At 43.5% G+C, this 12,202-nt stretch overlaps 1 protein-coding gene across 2 annotated transcripts in view; it reads left to right on the forward strand.

The window, feature by feature from the left end:
- CLTC (clathrin heavy chain) overlaps positions 1 to 12,202 on the forward strand; it is a 723,592-nt gene that overhangs the window by 504,186 nt on the left and 207,204 nt on the right. For both annotated transcript variants that reach the window (XM_069226425.1, XM_069226426.1), the window contains exon 22: positions 5,542 to 5,699. In XM_069226425.1, coding sequence (XP_069082526.1) covers positions 5,542 to 5,699 — 158 coding nt within the window. The remainder of the gene's footprint in view (positions 1 to 5,541; positions 5,700 to 12,202) is intronic.

The following is a 12,202-nucleotide window of genomic DNA, read 5'->3' on the forward strand; positions in this document are numbered from 1 at the left end:
GCTTTGCTGATACGCCCTCCCTTGGTTCATCCAGACAAATCAAACAGCTTATGAAGGGTCTGTTTCGCACTTTCCCTCCAGTGCGACCACCTCCACCCCAATGGCATTTAAATGTAGTTCTTTCACAATTAATGAAAGCTCCGTTTGAACCTATTCACAGAGTACAGTTGAAATACATGACATGGAAGGTAGCAACTCTGCTGGCTCTTACATCCACAAGAAGAGTTGGTGATATACAGGCCTTTACCATTAAAGAGCCCTGTCTTATGTTTTCAGATGACTTTGTCCTTCAAACAAACCCGAGATATATCCCTAAGGTGCCTTCATCTTTTCATTTGAATGAAGCAGTGATATTGAAAACATTCTTCCCGAATCCATCAACGGTGGTGAAGAGGACTCTCCACACTCTGGCTATCAAAAGATGCTTGAAGTTCTACCTTCAGAGTACTAAACAGCTTCGGAAGACAGACCAGCTCTTAGTCTCATATGCCCAAGGCCGCCAGGGCACAGGAGTCACTAAGGCTATTAGCTTGTTGGATTGCATCCACCATCCAGTTTTGCCACGCAAAGGCGGGAAAACCATCAACTAACTGCTGAAAGCACATTCTACAAGGGCAATTTCCACTTTGGCTGCTCTATTTCAAGGGATCGCTGTGGACAAGATATGTCAGGCTGCAACGTGGAAGACTACACACTCTTTCGCGCAGCATTACTGTCTGGAATCAACGCAAAGAGCTGATTCTCTGGTTGGGCAGGCGGTCCTGCATCATCTTTTATTGAGGTGAGATTTTTCCTTGAATGAGCATACCTAATTCTATATACAATAAGTTAACAATTCCAATGGCATGTTGTACTTTATATGCATAGTGATATATGTGTGTATGTGTATATGTATATGTGTATATATATATATATATATATATATATATATATATATATATATATATATATATTGAAAAAGGCTTCCACAGAGAAGACACACACTCAGGAATTTGCAAAAACTAACAGTATTTATTCACACAACGCGTTTCGGCTGACAAGCAGCCTTGTTCACGTGTGCGTCTTCTCTGTGGAAGCCTTTTTCAATTTTTTTTATTTTTTATAAATAACCCGAGTGCTCTGCTGGTTATGACGCACCACCCCTCTTGGGCCTCCAGGAGCCCGGTTGTGAGCATTTCTTGTTGAAAATATATAGATATAGATATAGATATGTTAGATCTATATTTAAAAGGATTACAATGCTCGCACCCACCATCCACTGCGGGCATAAGTTATTATATGTACTGCTGGCTGTTCAGATTCAAGCATGTGAATTTATGAAAGATCCAATACTGGATAAGAAAACAAGGGCCACATGTACCAAAGGATTTGACCCATTCTGTGTCTATGGGAAAAAGCTTTCGTACATATGGTCCCAAGTTACTTACCTGTAACTACAGTTATCCAGTTTCTTTCATAAATTGACATGCGACCCACCCTTCTCCCCTTTTGAGGCTCACATTTACCTTCCATAACATACTCTTCACTCAAGTGCTAGAAAATCTGAGAGAATGAGACTCTTTGGGGAATATTCTAGAGGGTGCTGGAGCCTTATTGGTCATGAGTCAAGTTTGGTTATTTTTACAAAAGGACATGGATATGCTATATGTGTGAATTTACTAGCATTAGAGCCTATGGATGTTTTTACTTACTGCTCTTATAGTATACTGTGGGACTCCCACTTCAACGGCAGGGATGATTCAAGCATGTGAATTTATGAAAGATACCAATACTATACTGGATAACTGTAGTTACAGGTAAGTAACTTTTTTTCCTTCTCTGGCAAAAGAATCCTCGTCAATGACGACTGGTTGAAAAATGTCTGCTGGTCCAGCGAGCTTCCCTCTGCAGATGATTAACATACTCCACTGCCTGCATCCCCTGCATCTTGTACCCAGCTATAAATGTGTGATATCTGCTCTTACAACAAGGTGCCAGTAATAGTGGGCATAAGGGTTGTTCCTACTCGGAATTTGCAGAAGTTCTGTTTTCAGGTTGAGAAGTGTACTCTGGCAATCTGGCCACTGTCAAACAAGGTAATAGTTATTGTCCTGGCTGCCAGTTCAAGTAAGTAGAAAAGTTCCTTCATTTGGTACCGTTCTAAAGATAAAATGAACCTTAAGAAATTTAAATGTACCTTCTTCCATGCAAGGTAATGACTTGAAGTAGATATATAATGTGCTTAATGGATAGCTTTACTTTTCACTCCTCGCCACTGTAGGAAGCTGGCCTGGTGTGTGTTGGACACCTATGGTGTTGGCCCTTCATACCAGGCCCAGGCAACCCCTATTCATGAAGTGTATGCAATGTCTAGGAAGCCGGTGTTCTCTAAAGGTAGCTGTGGATGAGCAGCCAAGACTTATCTAGGATGCATGCAAAGCTTATGCAGTACCACTATAGTGACCCAGTAAGTTGTCACACTTGAAAGAACCACATAGTTGACTGATGTTTGTACTTTATTAGGGTAACACAACACTAGATTACTTATAGGCAGTTCCCCCCCCCCCAATTGGAGGTAAGTACACACTAGTTATATACACAAAAGCAATCAGAACTTAGCATAGAAAGAACAAGCATTAGCAATACTTTGTGAAAATAGTAAGGGCCCTAGGGGAGGACCAAACCATATGCTAAGAAAGTGAAATGTGAAGTGAAGTCCCCCACCCCAAGGATATGGAGTTGTTAGAGGGGAGTTGGAAGAACTAGGAACCCCAAGCGGTGAGTACCTGAGTAGCCCATAAGCAAGCAGGAGAGCAGAAGTAAGTACCTGGTCTTCCCAAGGACTAACAGGAGGACTTAGAAAAGGGATAGTGCAAGAACAGGACCAGTCTAGAGGAAATCAGTGGTTGATTCTGAAAGAAGAGGACCTGCAAAAGAAGGGGACAGAGTCCAGTCCGCAATGGAGTGTCAATTGGGGGTGGTAGCTACTACACACCCTTCAGTGGATGAAGAGCCAGGCAAATGGGGAAAGACCAGCTGTGGAGCCCAGGAGCTGAAGAGGAATCCTTGGAGCGGTGCAGATGTGTCCCATGTTGGTTGTCTGGTTACAGTTGGTCAATGGTGTTGCCGAACCACCAACTAGCCATGGCAAATGCAAGAGGAGCAAAAGAAGAGAGTCTGAAGAAGACCAGCAAGGCCCAGGGGACTTGACCCTTGAAGGGGAGTCCGGTGTGACCTTCAGCAGTCGGGAGAACCAACAGAAGCAGTTGCAGCCCCCACAGACAACGCACTGGCAGCAGGCACAGTAAATCGCAGTGAAGCCAAGTCAGTACACCTGAAGAGAAGTCCCACATTGCTTGAACAGCAGAGAGGAGACTCAGCTTGGCAGGAAGAAGTGCTGGGGGGTGGGGCTACTCGAAGCCTGAAGATCAGGAGCAGGAGACAGCAAGCTTTGGTAGTTGCAAGAGTCGCATGCATATGGGTACTGTCCTGCTAGGAGAGGCAAAGGCTCATAGTCTCCCAGGTTGGACTGCTGGCAGAGAGGACCACTCCAGACCACCACCTGTGATGCAGCATCTACACGGTTCCAGAGGAGAACAGATCCACGCAGCCAGATGAAGTTGCTTTGGTGCCTGTAGTTGCATGGGGGTGACTCTTTCACTCCAAGGGAGATTCAGTCTTGCTTCTTGGTGCAGGCTGAAGTCTTGCAGACTCCAGAGGATGCACAGTCAGGGAAATTGCTGTTGCTGTAAGGAGCTGGAGAAACAATGTTGCAAAGCGAAGTTGTCGCTGCTGTTGCAGTCTTGTTAGTTCCTGAAGAGTCCAGTTGTGGTTCCAGTGGCCAGAAGTCGAAGTAAACAATGCAGAGGAGTCCTGATGGAGTCTTGCACATCTAATCTGGAGATTCACTTGCAAGAGAGTCCCTAAATAGCCCTGAAAGGGGAATTGGTCACCTAGCAAGATGACCACCAATCAGGAGGGGTGTGTGACGTCACCTGCCTGACCTGGTCACTCAGATGCTCCCAGAGGTTTCTGCACATCTTGGTTTCAAGATGGCAGAATCAAGTGGCCACCTGGAGGAGGACTGGGCACCACCCCTGGGGTGGTGATGGACAGGGGAGTAGTCACCCCCCTTTCCGCCATCCAGTTTCGCACCAGAACAGGGACAAGGGGGTCCGTGGACTGGTGCAAACCAGTATATGCAAGGAGAACACCAAATGAGCCCTTCAAAGCAAACAGGTGGCTTGGGGAGGCCACCCCTTCCAAACCACCTATTTCCAAAGGGAGAGGGTGTTGTCTCCTTCTCCCAGAGGAAATCCTTTGTTCTGCCTTCATGGGCTTGAGCTGTATGTAGGATGGCCTCAGAGTGCATGGAATCATACAACCAATGCTGGCAACAGTATTGGGGTATGATTATGACTTGTTTGACACGAAACATGCCAAAGTACACTTACAAAGTCCAGTCCAGTGGAACTGGAGTTTGCAGGGGCACCTCTGCTCTGCCAGGGGTGCCCTCACACACAGGGACCTGCACCCTGCCCTCTGGTCTAGGAGGACCTACTACTGGGGTGACTTACGGTGACCTGATGCAATGACCTGTGGTGAAAGGGTGCATGCACCTTTTCATGCAGGCTGCAATGGCAGGTCTGCAGACACATTTTGCATGGGCTCCCATGGGTGGCACAATACATGCTGCAGCCCCTGGGGTACGCCTGGTGCCCGAAGTCCTGGGTACCGAAGTACCATATACTAGGGACTTATAAGGGGGCACCAGTATGCCAATTGTGAAATGTAGAAAGTCCTGGGTGACTACATTTAGAGGGAGAGAGCACAATCACTGGGGTCCTGGTTAGCAGGATTCCAGTGAAAAACGTTTAAGCATACTGATAGCAGGCAAAAAGTGGGGGTAACCATGCCAAAAAGAGAATTATCTTACAGCCCGTACAAGGCTTTGTAAATGGCTCCCGTCCATTGGTACTGAAACCAATGGATAGTTTTGATTAAAATATGCCTTTAATTATGATAGCAAAGAAAAGTAATGTAGTCTTCACTATTATCCTCCTATACATTATCTGAGAGCAACAGTAATGTTATGCAGCAGAAATGGAGGTTTATATTGGGAAGCAGAAGCCTAATTCTGATTAAGTGCAACAGTGGGGTATTGCCTAATGAGAGTATTTTTTGGGGGGGTCATTTCTCTGATAAGGCTATTTAAAGAACTTCGGCATCACAGCACACAACTGTTGCTGTTGTTTACCATGCATTAACTCTTCTTTGTGGGAACCTTTTGGACTGTGGATTAGGGTAGAACATATGAAACTAAATCTGTGGAGCTACCAAGGTAATTAGGCTGCTGTATTTTTCATTATACCCAACCAATTTTACAGTGTGTTAGGAAACTAATTTTTGTGGCAGTCACCGCAGCTCTGGACAAGAATGGTGCCAAACTTGTTAGATATGTTGTGTAGACGAAACAGTGACAGTCTTCAACGGGACTCTGTTAAACATTTGTTTTTATATTAGTCTGCCAAACTCATTCTGTCAAAATCATTTCCCCATAAGGAAACTGGGAAGAGTTGGTGAAATACCTGCAGATGGCACGGAAAAAGGCCAGAGAATCATATGTAGAAACTGAATTAATCTTTGCTCTTGCAAAGACAAACAGGCTTGCAGAGCTGGAAGAATTTATCAATGGCCCAAACAATGCCCACATTCAACAAGTGAGTATAAACTGCACAGTAACCAGTACTCTAGAAGTTGATATTTGCCTTCAAAGACTAATGTCTTCAAACATGGAATTGTTTATTTGCATGTAATCCTCTATAATCAGTCGCCCTCAAATAAACTTCCCAAAGAATGTAGCTTTACTATTTAAGGCAGCAATTTTGCAAATTGCAGGTGATGATGAGATTCATGTGGCATCACTATGATGCGTCACCTGTCCTTTTTAAACACTGGGTTTAACTTTGCAAACCATGTGCTAAATTGGACAGTTCAAAGAAATGCACTTTCTGATTTCGGCAGTTGTATTGATTTATTGGCAGCATTTAAAATGAAACAGTTGATTGGCTCTTTGTCTTGCAACTGGAAGTTGTCCGGCTCTTTGTCTTGCAACTGGAAGTTGTCCATATAAATCAAGCAAGTCCTACTCTATTCTTGTCGATAGATATGTTCGATGGCATGTGTAGCTGCAGATGCACATGCTTTTCATAGTCTGCCATCTAGTGTTGGGCTCGGAGTGTTACAAGTTGTTTTTCTTCGCAGAAGCTTTTTCAAGTCACAAGATCGAGGGACTCCTCTTGGTGATAGTGCGCATGGGCGTTAAGTCCTTTGTTATGTTTTCTTTCCACCGCCTGGTTCGGACGTGTTTTCTCTTGATCCGGTGAAGTTCGATTCGGAAATTCTAAAGTTATTCTAATCTTTCTATAATATCGTCGGTATTGTTTGTGATCGTGTTTCCAACTATACTCGATCCCATTTAGACCGTCGGGTCAGTTTTGTTTTCTGACCCTTACAAGGGCATCGCCCTTTAAGGTCCTGCTTCCATGTGAGTCTGATGGAACGAACTCTGTTTCGATTCTGTCCTCTGTGTCATACGAAATTTCCATACACCGGTCAGCACTCAGTGTGCTATCTTCGCCTATCTCCATAACATCAAGAAGACAATTGCTACACCTGTAGATCTTTCTGATCTAAGAAGACTCTTAGGGACCGTAGAACTCGTTGTCTTGAAATGGCATTGAAACCAACAGAAGACACACCGGACATCTTCGGTGAAGAACATGCCCAAGGTTCGGCACGGGGCAGTCTTTTCCGTCCAAGACTCTGATTCCGGAGAACAATCAGATGACTACAGTCACTACGTGCCTGCGGTGCAGTACGTGAGTACATCTACCCATCACAACACACAAAAATTACAAAAAAGAATCCAACTCTGGTTGTCGATCCTCCACTGCCGACAGGTCATGGTGGGATTCGAAAACAAAGTCCGAATGACCAACCTTCGGGTTTGGCGCAGAGATTTAAGACTGAGGTGCACTCTGCTTTGACCAAACAGACTCCTACACCAATTTCAGAGTCGAGCCAAAAAAAAAATAATAATAATTTCGGTGCCAAAAAGAATGACACCACCTTCGGAACCGACACTTTCGGTTCGACCAAAACAAGAAATTTGGGAGTCAAAAGCTAAGGGTAGTGAAGAAACTACTTCTACTCAGGAGTCCATAGACATTCAACCTATTCTAGAGGTGACTGACGCCAAACAAAGAATAATACTTATTCAGAAGGGCACAGGAAGAATAATTGCTTCCCCTCCAATGTCCTTTAAAATGAATTTCTCTTTTAGAGACACTTCAAAAGATGCACCTCCATCAAAGAAGGTCTTCAACCACAAACAGGGAGAGGCTTCAACGCAGAAACAGCCTTGTCCACCACCCTCTCCTGTTCCTCCTTCCACACCACTTCCACCACCATCACACACATATGAGGCACCATTATCACCACATCCTCAATTTCGCCACATGGAGATAATTTTAGTGATGATCAACAGGACACAGATCCATGGGACACATATGACTCTGATCACATATTACCAAATGACCCTTAGTTATATTGTGCCAGACTCTCACCACCAGAGGACACTACAGCATATAATCAAGTAGTGGCTAGAGCTGCAGCATACCATAATGTGCAAATGCACACTGACCACATAGAGCAGGATTTTCTGTTTGACACACTAGCATCAACACATAAGCAGTATGAATGTCTTCCTATGCTCCCAGGCATGCTCAGACATGCTTCTGATATCTTTCAAGAGCCTGTTAAAGGATCATCACTCCTAGAGTGGACAAGAAATACAAACCAGAACCCTCAAACCCTATGTTTTATAAGAGCTCAACTACCTCTTGATTCCATTGTAGTTGGTGCAGTGAGGAAAAAGGGCCAACAGCCAGTCCACAGGAGATGCCCCTCCTCTTGATAAGGAAAGCAGGAAAATAGATGCAACTGGGAAAAGGGTGGCCTCACAAGTTGCAAATCACTGGATGATAGCCAATTCACAAGCTCTTTCAGCTAGATATGACAGAGCACACTGGGTACAAAATGGAAGAGCTGTACAATACCTCCCTCCAGAACACCACAAAAGAGGACAGCAAATAGTGAAGGGCAAGCAATATCTAACAATATTAGATCTGCTATGGATGCAGCTGGTACAGCAGCTGGATCAGTTAACACAAGTGTGCTTATTTGGAGACATGCCTGGTTGAGATGTTCAGGTTTCAAACCTGAGATACAACAGGCAGTTTTAAACATGCTGTTTGATAAGCACCATTTATTTGACCCTGAAGTGGACACATTAATAGACAAACTCACAAAAGAATCAGGAATAGCTAAAGCCATGGGGGCTTTGTGTACCACACCCACCAGGGGGAATTTTCGTTGACCACAATTTAGAGGAAGTTTCAAACCTTCAGCCACAGAAACACCATCCACCCATCAAAAACAATCCTCACAATTCTACACTAGAGGATAATTTAGAGGTTCCCATAGAGGATCTAACAGTAGAGGTAGAGGGAAACCGTCCACATCCGGAGGTTCCTCACAATCTAACAAACAGTGACTTTCTCACCATCCCCACAGAGCACATATCTCCTGTGGGTGGGAAGACTGGTAAATTACTACCCACAATGGCACAACATCACTACAGATCAATGGGTTCTGTCAATTATCCAACATGGTTACTGTCTAGAACTCACTTCCACTCCACCAAACATTCCACCTCGTTCACACAAATTAAATCAATAGTATCTCATTCTATTAAAACAAGAATTACAATCACTTCTATTGAAAGGTGCAATAGAAGTGGTACCTATAAGCTCAACAAGGGGAAGGAGTATATTCTCTATACTTTCTTACATCAAAAAAGAATTGTACTCTCAGACCAATTCTAGGTCTCAGACCTCTCAATCAGTACATTCTCTCAGAGCATTTCAACATGGTTACTCTTCTGGATGTCATTCCCCTGTTACAAAAACAGGATAACATGATAGCATTAGATCTAAAAGATGTTTGCGTCCACATTCCTGCACATCGCAAATACCTAAGATGTGTGATAGCAGGCAAGCATTACCAGTTCAAAGTGCTACCTTTTGGAGTAACAGCACCAAAGGGTGTTCCCCAAATGCCTCGCAGTGGTTGCAGCATACCTCAGAAGGTAACATATACATGTCTCCCTATCTGGAGGACTGGCTCATAAAAGCCAGCACCACTCAAACCTCTCAACAGCATACACAATTGATACCCTACACAGTCTAGGGTTCACAATCAATTACCAAAAATCTCATCTCCAACCAGCGCAAATACAACCATATCTGGGAGCAATTCTGAACACTCAATCAGGATTAGTGTACCCAATGTACGTCTAAACATGAGACCCCTGCAGCAGTGTCTTTCACAACGTTGGTCTCAGGCACAGGGTCAACTTCACGATCTAGTCTTGTTGGACCGCCAGACTTACAACTCTCTGCAATGGTGGTATTATACCAACTTATCAAAAGGGTGGCCATTTCAGGACCCTGTGCCACAGACAATCACCACAGATGCATCAATGACAGTTGGGGAGCCCATCTCAACAATCTTAAGATACAGGGTGAATGGGACACAGTCCAGCAGACTTACCACATAAACCACTTGGAATTGCTGGCAGTGTTCTTAGCACTCAAAGCATTCCAGCCACAGATCACATGCAAAGCAGTGTTAATAAGGAAAGACTACGTGACAACAATGTATTATCTGCAGAAACAGGGGGGGGGACACATCTCAATTGTCAGTTTTAGCACAGACAATTTGGAAGTGGACAATTTACAATCGCATTCACCTATTAACAGAGATTATCCCAGGGAAACGCAACCAACTAGCAGACCTCTCAAGCAGGACGCAGCAACAAATACACGAATGGAAGATTTACCCACAAAAAATTCACCAGTACTTTCATATGTGGGGAACACCAAACATAAGCCTTTTCGCGACAAGCGAAAACCCAAAATGCCCAAACTTCGCATCTAGGTACCCACACCCTTGATCCAAGGGCAATTCTCTATGGATCAATTGGTCAGGGATATCTGCTTCCGCTTCCCCCCTCTCCCACTAATTCCGTTTCTGGTCAACAAGGTCCATCACACTTACGTCACTGTAATACGCAGCTCCCACGTGGGCACGTCAACACTGGTACACAACAGTATTGGATATATCTGTAGTACCACATCACAAGCTCCCAAAGAGACCAGACCCATTGACTCAAAACAAAGGTCAAATCAGGCGTCCCAATCCCAGTATGCTCAACCTGGCTATTTGGCTCCTGAATTCAGAGTTTGGCTATCTACAGCTTCCATCAGAATGTGTTGACATTCTAAAGGAAGCACGTAAACCTACAACCAGGCAATGCTGTGCAGCTAAATGGACACGTTTTGTATATTACTGTCAACCCAAAAAATTGATCCATTTAAAGCGTCCATACAAGATATTGTATGTTATTTGCTTTACTTACAAAAAGCTAATCCTGCATATTCATCCATTAAAATTCATTTAACAGCAGTATCAGCCTACCTCCAAAACATACAGCATAGCTCTCAGTTTCGAATTCCTGTCATAAAAGCTTTTATAGAAGGCCTTAAAAGAGTTATTCCACCTAGAGCTCCACCAGCTCCTGCCTGGAATCTTAACATTGTGCTGACAAGGTTTATGGGTCCACCATTTGAACCCATGCATTATTGCGCTTTTCACTTTCTCTCATGGAAAGTTGCTTTCCTCGTAGCAATTACTTCCTTAAGGAGAGTAAGTGAAATTAAAGCATTCACTTTAGAAGAACCCTTATTCCAAATTCACAAACACAAAATAGTACTTAAGACAAATGCAAAGTTTCTACCCAAAGTGGTTTAACCATTTCACATTAATCAGTCAGTGGCATTGCCAGTCTTCTTTCCACAGCCAGATTCAGTTGCTGAAAGAGCTCTCCACATTCTTGATCTCAAAAGAGCTCTCATATATTATATAGACGGAACAAAAGATTTTAGAAAATCTAAACAACTTTTTTTTGGCTCTTCATCAGCCTCGTAAAGGTAATCCTATTTCAAAACAAGGATTGGCAGATGGATAGTAAGTGAATTCAAACTTGCTATCTTAAAGCTATAAATTACATTCTACTTGAAAGAAAAGAACTTCAATGGCATTCCTAGGAAATATACCAATGGCAGACATATGCAAAGCAGCCACATGGTCCACACCACATACATTTACTAAACACTACTGTGTGGATGTGCTATCTCGCCAACAAGCCAATGTTGGTCAAACAGTGCTTAAAACACTATTTCAAACTGCTCCAACTTCTACAGGCTAGCCACCACTTACTTTAGGAAGGGACTGCTTTTCAGTCTATGCAAAGCATGTGTATCTTCAGCTACACATGACATCGAACAGAAAATGTCACTTTCCCAATGTACATCTGTTCATGGCATGTAGTGCTGCAGATTCACATGCACCCTACCTGCTCCCCGGAAGCCTGTAGCCGTTGTGGTATTTTCTTATGTAAATATGTATATACATTGCATGGACCTCTTCTTTACTTACTATATATATGTACATATAGAATTCTTCACTCCTTACTTCACCCTCCTGCAGGAAGGAAAAAAATAATCTAACAAAGGACCCAATGTCCATGTGCACTATCACCGAGAGGAGTCACCACTCGATCTCGTGACTCGAAAAAGCTTATTTGAAGAAAAATAACTTGTAACACTCAGAGCCTAACACTAGATGGCGGACTATACAAAGCATGTGAATCTGCAGCACTACATGCCACGAACAGATGTACACTGGGTATGTGATATTTTCCATATGTATGTGTGTATGTTTGATGAAGTGTGACTGTAGATGCACGTGCCCTGCATATTCCTGCCATCTAGTATTGAATCCGGAGTGTTGCAAGTTGATTTTCTTCGAAGAAGCATTTTCAAGTCGTGGGATTGAGTTACTCCTCCTTCTCAGTGATACTGTGAATGGGCGTAGACTCCTTTGTTTTCTCTCTGCAGTCGGGTTTCAACATGTCTTTTCGACTTTGTCGTGTTTCGACTCACTCTGGTTCAATATCTTTCCTTCCGTCTTCTCATTATCAATGGTATTGTTTCTTGATCGCATATTCCCATGTTCGCATTCAACTCCACTTGTCGGT

The sequence above is a fragment of the Pleurodeles waltl genome, chromosome 3_1 (genome assembly GCF_031143425.1).
Source record: "Pleurodeles waltl isolate 20211129_DDA chromosome 3_1, aPleWal1.hap1.20221129, whole genome shotgun sequence".
Classification (NCBI taxonomy): Eukaryota; Metazoa; Chordata; class Amphibia; order Caudata; family Salamandridae; genus Pleurodeles; species Pleurodeles waltl.